This window comes from Harpia harpyja, chromosome 1, assembly GCF_026419915.1.
Source record: "Harpia harpyja isolate bHarHar1 chromosome 1, bHarHar1 primary haplotype, whole genome shotgun sequence".
Classification (NCBI taxonomy): domain Eukaryota; kingdom Metazoa; phylum Chordata; class Aves; order Accipitriformes; family Accipitridae; genus Harpia; species Harpia harpyja.
Genome location: NC_068940.1, coordinates 39,213,863 through 39,229,008, shown reverse-complemented (window position 1 = coordinate 39,229,008; position 15,146 = coordinate 39,213,863). Strand labels below are relative to the sequence as shown.

Genomic DNA, 15,146 nt, shown 5'->3' with positions numbered 1-15,146 from the left:
TATCATCTTTAGAAATCACTGGAAATGCTCTTCTTCTGAGATCAGATAAGTGTTACACTAGAGTCTTCTGGGGACTCAAGCATTGTGTGTGCATTACACCTCTTAGGCAACTTTGATGGAGGCCCATCTCTACAGGCAAGTATCCTTGTCTGATATTCAGCTCCAAGCTACTGGCTTTAATTTGTGTTGTGGTTGGCTTGGGCTAACAAGTAGAGGTTCTGATCACAAGTTAACAGCACACTGTAGTAACCAAGTCACAATGCTTGGACTCAATCCAAAATCCAAATTCTCTTCAACTATGCAAACAATGTTGTATATTTTTTCAGTTTGTCAAGATTTACGTCCTTCAATGAGAAATAATTGCACAAATAAATGAGTATTAAATTTTGTTTGAAGTGCATTTTTTCAGACTGAAAGCACTTTTTTCCTTGGCATTTCTAATGATATATTTGCCAAAGTTTCTGTTTTCTGTTTTCAAGGTCAAGCTCTCCTGTGACAGAGCAAACTTAGATGAAGGGGGTAGGGGAAGCTGTCCATTAAACAGCTAGGATTTCATGGCAATATAAAAGCATGTTTCAAAAGCCAATGCTGAGGAAATTTCATTAAACTTCCTGTGGTGGGATTGGGCGATGGGAAGAATCAATGCCCTATCATGAGTGTGAAGAGACGAGTAGTGATGTTCCACAAACAGTAAAGCCTCAGGATTCCAGCTGCTCATAATTGCTAAACACAAAATACAATAGAAGTCAGGCACAAATTTTTTTGTGGATGAGTGTAATAATGCATTTACTGTACAGCTATTTGTGAGGTCTTCTTCATTAACATTCAGGGGACTGCTAATTTATTTGAGAAAATGAGGGCAACTCATAACTTCAGCATGACTACTACTCATTTGACAAAAACCTGTGCCCTCTAAGTAGCAGATTTCTTACTCAGTATGTGCTGTTCATTTCAGATAGTTTACTTTTTGAGATAGGACTGTATTTTGACGGAGGCTGACTGATGCACTTCAGAACTACAATAATAGTAATATTAAAATTATTCCTGTTGCAAATATTTCAGTGACTGAATTACGGAGTGACTGGAAGGACCAATTAGGGATTACCATTAATCACTAGTGAACAGTCCATGTGCAAGGTTTGCTTGTTTTTTCTGTCTTTTAGTGAATACTAATAAATGATTATTACATTAACAGAAAACAGAATCAAAGAACTTGAAATCCCTCACTTCACAGCTAACATTATCGTTGAGTATTGGCATTTTAACATGAGTACCTTGAACTGGGAGAAAAAAGTGTAAGAGACATACTAGTCCATCTGTTTCCTCAAACTGTCTTGTCTTGATAAGGTGGAAAATTAAAAATACCTGAACAATGGCAGTTCCCACCAACTTATGAGTGCTTTGCAAATCACAATTAAAAAAAAAAAACCAAAACAAAAAAACCAAACCACAAAGTGTATCACCTTTTAACTGCTTCCCTTTATCCAACAACTCTCCATGAGGATAATCATATCAACCTGACACTCCAGTCTCTGGCACTGGATGCATAGAGGAATAATTTTGAGGGACCATGGTGCTTTAAATATTACTTTTGGCCATTGAGACAAACACAGACTGGTCTCCTGGGAGACAAGACAACAGTGAGACAGTGAAGTCTGTGTGAACCATAGGACAAAATTTCCCATATAATGGACCTCTGGATCTTTTCCAGCAATTCTGCTTTTGTAGTTTCTGTCCCAAGTTTTTATCCTGCTCCTGCATTCTGCCAGTGTTCAAAGGGAGAAAAAGATGGGCCTGGAGCCACTGGCAGTAAACAAGGATCTCAGAACAAAGAGTTTGCACCAATCTGACTACCAAATCCAAACAGCGTTAGAGTAATCCCAGTGCAGTAAGGACTGTGATGGCACTTAGTGAGGTGGGAATGTGGAGATAACAGTAATGTTGCAAAAGCATGAACATAAAGAACAGTATATTTTGGAAAATGGTTTCCATAAATAAAGTAAAGCTGATACTTGATCCAGTAATGCAGGGCATATTCATATCACTTAGACAATGATGTCCTGAAATATCTGTGTTCTTATCAGCCTTTTAACTTGCATCTGAATCTACCTCACATACAAGGGTGTTTAAACTGTGTTTAAATTTGATGGCACACCTCTCCCAAGATAGTAGTGCCCATTACTTTCTCCTCCACCACACCAAAACTGTGGTGCCTGCTCAGTGAACTCAAGAAACATATGGTGCCTGCTAAGACAACATCTCCAGCTCCCAGCTCACTTCCAGACTCTCTCAAGGGCTTCATGGGAATAGAAAGGGGTTGGACTGTGAACTGCATGAAATGGTCATCTCTCTGAGTCTCCTCTTTTCTCGAGACCTATCAGAAATAGGCAGGAATTTACATGCATTTGCACATGTGTGTGTGTGTGAGCTGTAAATCCAAAGCTCCCATGTAGTGCAGTAGGATAGTCACATGCTAGGGAAGGGAGCGTGCAATCTACAGATTTCCCTTGTGTCCTGGGTTCAGCTGGGATAGAGTTAATTTTTACAGGAACCTGGGAGGTGGGGGCATAGCCGGAGCAGCTGACCTGAACTAGCCAAGGAGCTATTCCATACCATGTGACATCATGCTCAGTATATAAATGGGGAGTGGGCTGGGGGGAGCTCTCTCGACTTTCGGTGGGGGAAGTGGTGGAGCGTTGGGTTCCGGGTGGTGAGCAGTTGCACTGTGCATCACTTTTTTTTTTTTTTTTATATTCTTTCATTAGTACCGTTGTTGTTGTTGTAACTTCTCTTTTTTTTGTGTTGTCCCAGTAAACTGCCCTTATCTCAACCCTCGAGGCTCCGTTTTTTTTTTTCCTTTTCTCTCCTCCGTCTCCTCCCTGTCCCACCGGAGGGGGGCGGGAGGAGTGAGCAAGCGGCTGCATGGTCCTTTGTTACCGGCTGGGCTGAAACCTCTGCTACTAGAATAAGCTTGTAGTCTGCCCAGCTACAAAAGTCAGAGCTACAGAAGTTGGAGCTCCACAGCAAAGTAGCTCAAGAATTAGTATTTATGCAGTGAAGAAAAATCTAGCTACAGGTGCAATTCCCCGTTTTAATCCTACTCTATCATAATTTTCCTTCTCATACTCCTCTAGTACAAAACAATACCAGTTTCACAGAAACATCAAGGTTTACATTAACATATTTCTTACCAGAAGACTCTTTCCCAGGATGTTTTCCATGAGCTTGAAGTCATTACGTAATTGTTTGCTCTTGGAACTGGTGCCTTCCATCTCCTCATCAGCATAAAAGCGGAAATATAAGGATTCATCCTTAAATTCACTTTTCTCCAGGACTGGAAACAACATGTATGAAATACATACATGCATTTACACAGAGAAAGAGAAACAAAAAAAGAAAGTTAAAGGAACTCTTAAATATTTCCCCAGTCTTTACAGAACAAAGACCAGATGCATCCCTATCAGTCAGCTATTCAGCTCTATATTTTTAAGCTACTACTGTATTTTAGGGGTGTACTTTTCTTCACAGTGCATAGTAGCTCGTGATATGATGTTTGACCTCCCTGGCACGAAGAATGCATATGGAAGAAAGAGGCTACTCAAAACCTTATGCTCCTTTCCCATGTCAAAATGAATATGGTAAAACTATAAATGGAGCAAAGAGGGGTAAAATGGCTGTTTAAAGCTAAGTAAGATGGCTAAAGAGACTAAGGCATTTCAACCTAAAAAGGAATTGAGAGGGAAATGAGATCTATAAAATTCTGGAAGGCATGACAAAGTTCTTTACCACGTTTTCAAATACGAGACCTGAGGGCTTCAAATAAAAGCAGCAAGTGACAATTTTAAAATCTGAGGAACAACTTCTTCATTCAACTTGTACTTATGCAAAGGAACTCCTTGCCAAAGGATGCTATGAATGCCAAAAGTTTACACGGGCTCAAAACAGATCAAATTCTTTAAAGAAAAACAATTCTTACATTCTTATCAAGTACTATGCAAATTCTCTATTAGTTATTTACAATAATCTGCTCTCAAAAACACTACTCAAAACATGGAGAGCAAATGTTATTTATGACTAAAACTGGATGCTTCATTAGACAAATTACATTTTACTCTTAGGACTTTGTATGTGCTATTTGATACTGATACAGATGTCATTTATTTTCCCAGTTTAGTAGCAGCGTCACTGAGGATGGATGATGTCTAACTTGGCAATGTGGCACTTCAGATTTGGAAGCTTCAGAGATTCAGCACTGAAGACTGTGCTTGTTGTCCAAGTGGCAAGAACTAGACAATTTTGCTTTGTACCTGACATTTCTTGGTGGTATTTCAGGACAGTACTTGGCTTGTGCATTGGTCTGATGGCTCTGAGAGAGATGCAGTGATAAAACATGCCGCTTCTAGCTTGCCTAATCACTTCAGGGCTCATCATAACTATTAGCAAGGGGATTCACTTGGGAAGGTACTAGGCTTAGACATTTTGTGTAAGCTCGAAGACTGCTTTTTAGAAGGACCTGCTGGGATGCCTGCACTTGTAAACACGTCAGCATGTATGGCACAGCCTACAGAAAGGGGATTTTCAGACAGTCAGCTAATCTGACTGAAGTAAGAGTTCCTTTAATTGGCTGTAGGAAGTAATATTGATGCATTACCATGATGCATGAAGCCATTATTGCAGAGTCCAACACCCAGTGCAACAGCTTCCTCCCGAGTCTGACAGTCTCCCTAGAAACAAGAGTATAAATATTACATCTCAGACAACTTCCTAAGATAAATTATTCCCCTTCCCCACTGCATAGCTTGTGGCTCTGAAATTAGCAGGATGCTCTTTGTAGGGAACAATAGCAAGAAATTAAAATAGCTACCCTGTTGCCCAAATCCCATTCATTCCTATATATAGCATCTCTTGCCTCCTACAGGAACTAGGAGGACAAAGACCAGGATTCTGGAAAGTAGTTGTTTAACCCACAAAGGGACATAATATCACCTCAATGCAAAGACTTTTTATTTGCAATCATAGTGTCAGACTTTAGGACCCATTAGCCACAGACAATAAAACTCATTCTTAGAGACAGAAGTTGAGAGATCTTATCTATATTCAATCAAAGGGAGTAAACTTAGTGTATGTGAACTCCAAAGGTCAGACTGGTTAAAACTGCAGTGGTATTCTTTTCTTACACAGCAGACCTACGAACAAAGGCTTCAGTTTCTCACCACCTGAAGCCTTGAGCATGGTATTTCAACACAGATACCAAAGGTGACTTGCAAATTCACAAATTTACCTGAAATGGCAGCATTAAGTTTTGCATCTATAATTCAGTTAAATACAAGAAATGCCTAGTTTTCTTTACTTATCTGCTAATTTGCAGTCACAAGTGAAGACTTTACAAACATGCTGGTTGTAATTTTTGGGCAGACATATAAGTTCTAAATAGTGCTGGTAAAAATCAGCAGGCACGATTAGTCTTACCCAGATGAAAAACATTGTTAACACTGGTCACTTGATGCAAGATTACCTGCTTCCCAGTCCCCAAACAGGCACAAGAGAACCTGGGGTCTGCTATCTCACTAAGAGTAGTTGGTCAGCTCATTCCAACAGGTAGGGGACCTGCTGCTTTGGCAGAGGAGCAATTTCAGCGTATTACTTTCAGTCCTACTAAATTAGAAACTGTACCCCATACAAGTATTACACCTTCTTCTTTCCCCTCCATCTGGGAACTAGATATCCTGAAGCTCTAGCAGCCACTGCAGAGTAGCATACTGACTTTGTTTTAAGCAAGCCAGCTTGCAGACCAAGAGCCTTCTGATCTTGTCAGCAGAACACCAGTCCTACTTCCAAGTCCTACTAAGGAGAGCAGTAGCTATTTGCCAGGCAAATACTGGCAAAGAACATTGCTATGGTGTAAAGATACTATTTAAATACAGGATAAAACAGGATCAGCTCTTGCCAATCAGCAGCACTTACTGGCTCTTGTTGAAAAGACTTTCTGAGAGCAAAAAAAAGGCATGACATTTACAAATTAAGAACTAAATACTGTTGACTTGGTAGGAAAAAGACCAAGGCAATTCTGGAGGAACTGCACGATTATGCAATCACACAAGGAAAGCCAAGAAAAGGGCTTTAATAAACCTGAAGTTTAACTTTTACTATAAACTAATTCCAAGTCTTCGTAAGTCTTTCCTCATTTTCAACATCCTGTCATGCAACAATTCTCAACACTCACTTTGTGTTACTTCATGGGATAAATGGGTAGTTTATTTTACAGAGGCTGGGACTTAAAAATCTGATTTATTCTTTCAACTGTAAATAAACTAGAGGAGAAATGCCTTCTAATATTACTCTCTTAACCTTTAGGGATCTACTTTTGTTTTAGGCAACAAAATCTTTGTGTAGGAAGGCTCTAAACCAGACTTGGCTACTTCTGATGATGTTAATTGGCCTCAAAACATTCTCCTAGCAAAACAGCATTCTCTAATTATAAAATATAACTTAAAATAGATCATTTCAGCTCACCTGTAAGTACTTCTAAATGTTATGTAGCAATTTGTCCAAAGACAGTGAAAGCAGTAACAAAAGTCTTAAGAAAAAAGAATTGCTTACAATCAACAATCTTGACAGAATGCGTCTCATAACTTTTTCATAAAGAAATTGGATGTGAAACTAGGTACACTAGTTTTGACAAGATAATTTATGTTTACTCAAATACAATCACTGAATTTGAGTCAGCAGAGTAACAGAAACAGTTTATAGTCAGTACCATAGTGAAGAAACATGTCCAGAGCACACTACTATTATTACTATTACTACTGCCACCATTACTATTATTATTATTGTTGTCTAGTTCTGGTAAGGATATGATGTCTAAAGCCCTAATCATGGTCCATGGCTGATTGTTTTGAGATGCATAAGCCCAGAAATTAAGATGGTCTCTGACCTAGATTGTTTACAACCCACATGTAGGAGAAAAGAAAGCAGATGAACACAGGTAAGTTAAGAACAGCAACCAAACCGCTTTTAAATATTTTGCTGATATCATGGAAAAGAACAGTTTAAGATTATGAAGGGCTCCTTCCAAGTGGGAAGGAAGCCTAAGTCAATGCAATGCACAGAGGTGCAATATATGTACTGCAATAAAAAGAAGGAATGGACGGATGGATGGATAGATGGAAAGAGATAAGAGACATGCTGGAGCAAAAGACCTAAAGAATCTTACCAGCAGTTTCTACTTTGCATTTGTCCCTTCATTTCCATTCTACTTTTCATAAAATTGCCATTTTAAGTTTTAGACTTAGGACTGGGGATTCAACTGGTAGTATTTTATCACAGATCATTTCTGGAGGTCTGGATATAAATCTTCAGCCAGATGACCAAAGTACTGTTTTTGTGGCAGTGCAGTCTTTCAGCGCACCCTCAGTAGCACCCAAGACTCTGTGAAATACAAGACTTCTGACATTTGTGAAGTCTGTGTTTCTCTTTGTTCTCAGCCTACTGGCAGTGGGAGAAAGATTAGTTTGTAAAATGAAGTTGAGAGGGTCCAGAATCAATGAAAGAATGAAGCCCTTCCCTTCAAGGATTACCTCTAAATATACGTAGAGACTATAATATAATTCACAGACACTTTCAGTCTAAATCCATTGATATGGATCAGATATTTCTCCTTTCAGGCTCTGACTGCTGAAACCATTTCTGTTACATTCAAAAGGTCACTAAAGTAATAACTACAGAGAACTCTAATACAGCATTATGTTTTCCAGGATTTGACTTTTTGCATCTAGAAGAGGCATAAACACTTCCATCTCCAATGAGCACTTATGCTCATATGTGATTCTCTCCACCATCACACTTAATGCTTTATTTTAGTGTTTCATGCAGAGTTCGCCTAAGACATACTATGGGGATAACTGCAATAGGATCCAGCTATTGTGAAGAGCTATAAACAATAAAAAGACATCAAGCAAATTCAGCATCAAATCTCCAAGTGACTAGGAAATCCCTTGACCATCCTCCCTCTCATGCAAAAACTCCCTCATAGTGAATAATCTGTGCTAGCATATCACAGGGCACTTTATTAATAAACCTGATAGTCAGAGATGCTCAGCTCCTGCAGACCCCTGATATCTACAAAGCCACAAATGCACTGCACATCTAATAATACAGCTCTTACTTGCCTATCCAGTCCCAGACTCTGAGTGCATACAATACATAGGGGATAACAACATACATCACATTTAAATACAACTGTTCAAATATACACAAGATTAAGCCTCGCTGAGGACCCAAATTATCTCTTGTTGGAAGTATAATAGCCAACAAATTCCAGGTAGGAGGACCAGAGTATGAAATACAATTGACACCATTTCTTTGATTATAAAAAAAGTTCTTACTCTTTTGCTCTGTTCAGTCTTATGAATATTTGTAAAGGTCAAGGAAATGAAAAGCAGTTTTCTTATTAGGGAGGGCTCCTACTGACATTTATAGTCTAAATTGCAAACAGAAATGAGAGAGACTGTCCTTCAAGACAGTCACCCCTATGTCAATAAATCTAACAGAAACAATAGTCCTCACTTTCTTTGTGCACCACTGCTAAACTAAAATCATCATGCAAACTGATTGTCAGAAACATAAATAAATATATCCCAGCATTTTTGTGTAACAGGTAGTTATCAGATCAGACACCATCACCAAAATTTTCAAGAAGAGATGCCTAAAGTTAAACTGAAAGGTAGGTATTTGAGCAGTTAATAAATGCACTACTCTGCAAAAGGCTAAGTATTCATTAGCTCCCACTAAAATATGTTCTTAGCTAATATGGCCAAAGTATGAATGGTTGCTAGAAAATAGTTCAATCTAGTATGAAAACTCCAAGCAACCCCCCCTGAAAATTACTATTTGTAAAGATCTACGAGCAAAGATTAATTTAGCCACATAGACAGGAATTAATCTAAGTCATAGACAGTGATTTAAATGTTTAACGATGTTCCCCTTTAACTGAGCACAGAAGAAATCTCCCTCATCTTTGCATCTGTATACATATATGTATGCACATATATACAAAATAAAAATTACAGAGTATTCTGTATCTCCGTATCTGGCTTTAGTACATTCTAGTTCAATCTTAATGTAAAGTTCAGTGAACAGGAGAACTAACAGCCACATTAACCTACCAGAATGAAGAAAAACTGGGAAAGAAATGAGCTACCTTTTCCAGACCAAGAGCTGATGCTTTACTTTGTTGAGTCTTTTTACTGCCCACAGCTCTATGATTAACTATTATATTGGCCAGATTAGCCTGATTACATCTCTCTTCTTTGGCCAAAGCAGACTTTTTTCCCCCCCTCAGCTTTCCATAAGGAAGACACAGTTAAATCACATGTAACTGATATGACAACCAGTACTAATATCCTTGCTCTCCTCCATGCTCTTAACAGGAAAACAATTGACTACTCCATTCTCATTCAGTTATTTGGCACAGAACAACCCTAAATCATATCAATCTTATTAATGTAGGAGGATGTCAAATGCAATTGCAGGAAACATTTCTGAAGGACAACATCCCTGGTTGTCAGAGGTCTGATTCTCATTCAAACTAGCCTCCCTTTATGTCATTTTGGCAGTAGAGGAGTTAGGGTGACTGTGAATCAGACCATCATTTAAGACAAAACCAGAATGTGCAGTTGACTCTATAATGGTGAGCAACATGGCACACTCTCCCTTTAGATTGCTTTAGAATATCACAGCTAAATTTTTAATTTCCCAAGCCACAAGCTCTTCTCTGTAATTACACGGCAAATGTGGGGCAACTACAATTTCTAAGGACAACAGTGCAGTTGTTGGTGTAAAACTCTAGATTCATTTTTCAATAAAACTGTACCACACCTATACTAAATGAGATCAAAATTGCTTCAAATGTCTTCCAAATATCACAAGAAATAGAAAAGATCCCCAAGAACAGCCAGTGCACCATCCTAGGGCTAACAAAGAACTTTCTTTCTCTTTATGCTGCCAAATAACAAGTTTTCACCAAATGAACAATAACAGAGAGCATAAGATTATAAATTCAAAGAATCAGAATATATTTAATTATGTTGTAATATTCTCTAAATAAACGTGTTTTATTTACTTTTAAATGGAACTGAAAAATTAAGCTCCTTGTCAACGACAGTAGTATCTTAAAATTTTCTTACCTGTGCAATAAGCCAATCCACTAGTTTACTTGCAGGGATTACTGATTTGTAGGTCTTTAGGTGGTAGTCACGGTCTCTAATTAAGAGAGAGAGTTCAGGGAAAATCAGAAAAAGAAAGGTAAACATTTCTTTTACACTGTAAACCTACATATACTATTGTGACCTACTATTACTAAGTTGAGGAAGGAAGAATTATAAATGGGGTAAAAAATGAGGCTCTCAGCCACAAATGAATAAGACAAAGAATAAGAAACAGATATCCTTTTTCTCTAGAAGAAAGAACTAGTTTTTAAACTTTTCTAACAACTTGAATTAGGGAGATATTTCAGATCAATACAGAGCAGTGTTATTTCAAATTTCTCTCCATGTTGTTTCAAGCCATCTTCAGCGAGCTCATATTCCTGCCAGAGGCAACCAGGACATTCTTTTCACAGATATACTGAGCTGCTGCTTTAACTCAGGTGAGAATATTACCACCATCAGTTCTGTTGAAAATCACATCCTTCTGGCTGGAAGTCATCTTCTAATTTCCATCCTAAATCCATTCATGTCCAGTTTACATTTATTGGCTCACTGCCAGCCCCATCTATAAGCTTAAATATTTCTTCTCTAGTGTTTACCCATCAATGTATTCATAGACAGCAACCCTACATATTCCCTCTGTGCCCCCTTTTTGTTAGGCTCACTGAATTAAGCACCTTTTAGCCTAGTCTGTCAAGAGAGATGTTCCCAGTTCTCCACACCTGTTCAGATTTTACTTCCTTTAGCAAAATATCACAGAGTAGCCAGATACAAATAGAGTACACAGTGTTCTTTTATGGCATTAGATAATTTCAGCCATTGTAAATTAAAAAAAAAAAAAAAAAAAAAAAAGAAGTGTTGTATTTAGGTCTTGTAACACAACTTGCACCATCTCACACACAGCCCTTGTAGAGAGCAGCACTGTTCCTGAAATAGGGAAAAGAAACCCTGTTGTAACTTGCTGCTTTTTTTGCAGTTTTCTTCCATTCCTCTTCTCAGAGCCATGGAGATAATTGATGTTTTTAGTCTTTCATAAAATACTTCTAAAGAATTTTGATACAAATATAAGAGGACTATGTGACTCAGGACATTGGGCTCTAACACCTTTCACCTCCAGGTCACTGGATTTAATCCAGTTCATGAAAGAATGAAAAGCTCTTTCCATTTTAAGGCTGTTTACTGGCCCCTGTGAAACAAGTTCTGTGGTCTTGATCCAGTTCCTAGTTCCACATCACAAAAGCCATTACCACAATTAATTTGCATTAATTGGCTCCCTCTTGTTGAGAGTCTCAGTAGAGAGGCCAAATGCTGAATGGGCTATGAAGAATTAATTCCTCTCTCACCCTTGGAGGTGGTCCTTCTATTTCAAGCTTGAGGTCCACTGGCATGACTGTGGAAGGAAACTTTCACAGCCACTGTGACTGTTTTACAGTCCGGATGTATCTATACAGCAGCTCAAGAGAAGACTTTATTCTTCAGTTCTATCAAATCAGCCTCTTTCATTAGCACCACCCTATTTGATATTTCCTTTTTTCTAAAAACCTAACATGAAACCACCATCTAAAATTCATCCTACTCCTGTTCCTTTTACTAATCATCTACAGATACAAATATGTTGTGACTGGCTTTTGTAAATAAATGCAGCAGAAACGCCTGTGTGTTTGCAGAATGCAGGGTGTGAGAAATTAGAAAGGGAAGCAGGACTTTCGGAACTTGGAAAAAAAAACCCCAACCAAACAACAACAACAAAAAAATGACAGCATTTCCAGAAATATGTGTCCTCAGAACAAAAGCTTTCCTCATAGTGCTTACACACATTTTTTGACTTGTCTTCCAGTAATGTGCTAAACCCAGCACAAAGCTGTGGGAGTTTTCTGGGTAGTTCCTCCCCCGCCCCTCCCCCCTTATCTTGAGAAAATGTGCTTTTGAAATGTCGGAATAATAAAGGAAAACATTAAAATATTGAGTACTAATGAGTAGGGGTTTCCAGACTGTGAGAAGCAACTCCCAACATTTTCATATAGATGCTGACATACATAGAGCTATAGTATTGAATAAGCTGGCATCAGGATCTTGGTCCAAAGCCCAGTCTTTCACTGCTTGTAGTTAAATGCTTGTCAGGGTGAATATTTCAACACTAGTTCACTGACTTTTCCTCCCATTTAAATCTAGCCTGAACAGGAGTAGAGCATGAATTGTAGAATATTATCCAGAACCATGAGCTGCAGGTGAATAGTCAAATATAGATGTGGAAACCATTGAAATTTTGGCAGAAACTTGCTGCCCTACAGAAACTACAGGAATGTAATGTTCTTCACAAGGTCTAGCCCATCTACTCATATTCACTGAAGTATTGTCCATCACATGTGCAAGTGGGAGCAAGTTCTCCCACCCTCACAACTTCCCTGAAGTAGATCAGAGACATATTCAGAACCTTCTCTACATCTAAGATTTTTCAAAATGTTTTACTTTTTACGTATCAACCCCCAAAGAAGCATTCTTTGTTTCCAGTGGGGTATATCATCTTGTACTCAAAGTACATCAGTGTCAGAGTTTACTTAAAGAAAATTATAAAGGCAACTCCCAGGTGTCCAGGGAAGACAACTAAGCAAAATTAAGTCCCAAGGTTGTCAATGAAATAATTGAATTTTGAGATTTATGATTCCTCCAGATCCTCTTGGCACATGCACCTGCTACTCCAAGCAGCTTTGCCAATTCTCTAGAAGGAAGGTTGCACCAGAAAAGTAGGCCTCACCAATCTTGCTAGCATGATTGCAGGGATCAGCAATCTGAAGATGGCAGATAAAGCAGTGGTCCAAAGGCACAGCAGAAAGTAATGGGCTTTGCACAACTAACTTGGTTAAAAGCTAGCTCCTTTAGGCTAACATTAGGCTTGTCAGAGGCAAAAAGACATGATAAGAAGACATGAAAGGATGACAGCCTAGGAGATTGAGTTTTCTAACAGGGAGATAAAAGGAAGAATGAGTAGGAAAGAGAATGGCAGGAAGAAGAGCCTAAACATACTGAGAACATTAAGTCTATCCAGAAGGATCCTAAGATTTCTGAGAGTCTGCTATTTTTCACTAGTCATATACAATTTAGATTCATGCTGTCACTAACACAGATTAACCCTGATATTAGAAGATTCTCTGGCTGGGATTCTATTACAAAAATAGAACATTGATAAAACACCACAAGACAGGCCTATGGTAGTTATTTTCTCCTTGTTGATTCCCTCAAGCATAAGATTACATCCCTTTCAGTTTGTGGGTACCCTGAGGTCAGTGAAGTTTTTTGAGCTTCACTTACCATTACTCCTACTCTGCATGTGAGTTGCCATCTTAAGAGGTGAAATGTGTATGTGCAAATACACACATGCATATACACAACCATTTTGCCTACCAAGGGCTGCATCATGCTTTCCTGCTCTGTCCATACCCTTTAGGCTGACTGAAATCTATACTATTGTAGAACAGCTATTTTGGGAAAAAAAAACCCCCAGAGATCTAACTAAGCAAATTTATGACTGATGAACTGTAATTATCTTTGCAGCTCCTTTTAACATGCCAATGGCATCTCTCAGTGAAACATCTGTTGTACAACTCAGGGACAGTTGTACAACAGATTTTAACAAGAGGTTAGTTTTGTTGAATTTGGGACTCCAGCCATGCCCACCAGAGGTTTTTTTCTTCCTCATCAGTTTTTTGTATGTAAAAATGAAGTTCTCCTAAGTGAAAATGCCTGATTTTCAATCACAACACCTACATGCTTCACGGTGGTTTCCATTATAGGCCAGAAATGTTCATCTGATGTCACAGTAAGCAAACAACATCTGAAAATCATCTCCTGGGATCTGGGAAGAGAGTTAACTAGCGCTTGCAGATCATCTCAATTCTTTAGCATTTATTATTACAGAGCCAAGTTCTAAACATTCCACCCAAAATTTTCAGGGTTTTTTCAAATTACAGCTTCAAGTGTTGTTCCACTTCAGATTGGGTTTTGTTTGTTCAGGGTGCTTTGAATGAAAGAATCCTAGCATCACACTGGAATCTGTTTATATCACTTTAGCATCTGTTTACATTTTCTATAACCCAAATAATACAGCAGCTACAATCACACCACACAATCTGCCCTGAATCAGTACTCACTTGTTAATCACATCCACTTTAACTCACAGAAAATGCCAGAGTAAACAAATAAACTTGTGTCACACTAACAGCTCGCATGAACTGATAGAGGAAGCAAATGTCAGGAAGACTGTAACATTAGCCTCTCAGTCTCCCAGAACCCAGTTCCAACATCCTCCAGCAGAAGTACAACTACAGATCTAAACTGTGGAGATAGAAGGGTAGTAAAAGAGCTGAGAAAATGCAGAAAATTACTGTTTTATAATAAGAAAGAAGGAAGATTTCAATAGTAACATGTCATCCTTTTAACAGAGCCAGATAATATATACAAGAGGATCATGAAGGTGAACTTACTTTACCACTGGAGTATATAGGCAGTGTAGTCGGCAGTAGAGCCTTACACCCTGAAGAAGGAAAAATAAATGGTATTATCAGTTTTTTTCCTTTACAGAGAAACACTGACTAGCTAAAGCTAGCAAAACCTGGACATTGACGTCTCTACTCAGCTGGAATTATCTATTGATTAACTGTTTTTCAGAACAGTTCCCTTATCTTCTCTGTCAAACATTTTTTCTTCTTTTCCTGCCTCCAGAAGCCAAAAAATCTGTTATCTCTAATCACCTCCATTCCAACAATTTCTCCATTAATCCCTCCTCACAATTAACCCACGAACTGATGTCCATAAGAAGAAATCCAATTTATTAAAAGGTATACGGGCAGATACGGGATCAACAGAAGTCATCTGACATACAATTATCAGGAACAGCAGTTAAATATTGATCTCTTCTTTCTCCCTGAACCATAACGTCCAGAT

General features: G+C 38.5%; 1 protein-coding gene across 2 annotated transcripts in view; it reads right to left on the bottom strand.

Moving 5' to 3' along the window:
* The window catches only part of PREX1 (phosphatidylinositol-3,4,5-trisphosphate dependent Rac exchange factor 1), a 176,320-nt gene that overhangs the window by 36,129 nt on the left and 125,045 nt on the right, over positions 1–15,146 (bottom strand). For both annotated transcript variants that reach the window (XM_052788254.1, XM_052788262.1), the window contains exons 13-16: positions 14,687–14,736; positions 10,185–10,260; positions 4,652–4,724; positions 3,192–3,334 (exon numbers count right to left, since the gene is read on the bottom strand). In XM_052788254.1, coding sequence (XP_052644214.1) covers positions 3,192–3,334; positions 4,652–4,724; positions 10,185–10,260; positions 14,687–14,736 — 342 coding nt within the window. The remainder of the gene's footprint in view (positions 1–3,191; positions 3,335–4,651; positions 4,725–10,184; positions 10,261–14,686; positions 14,737–15,146) is intronic.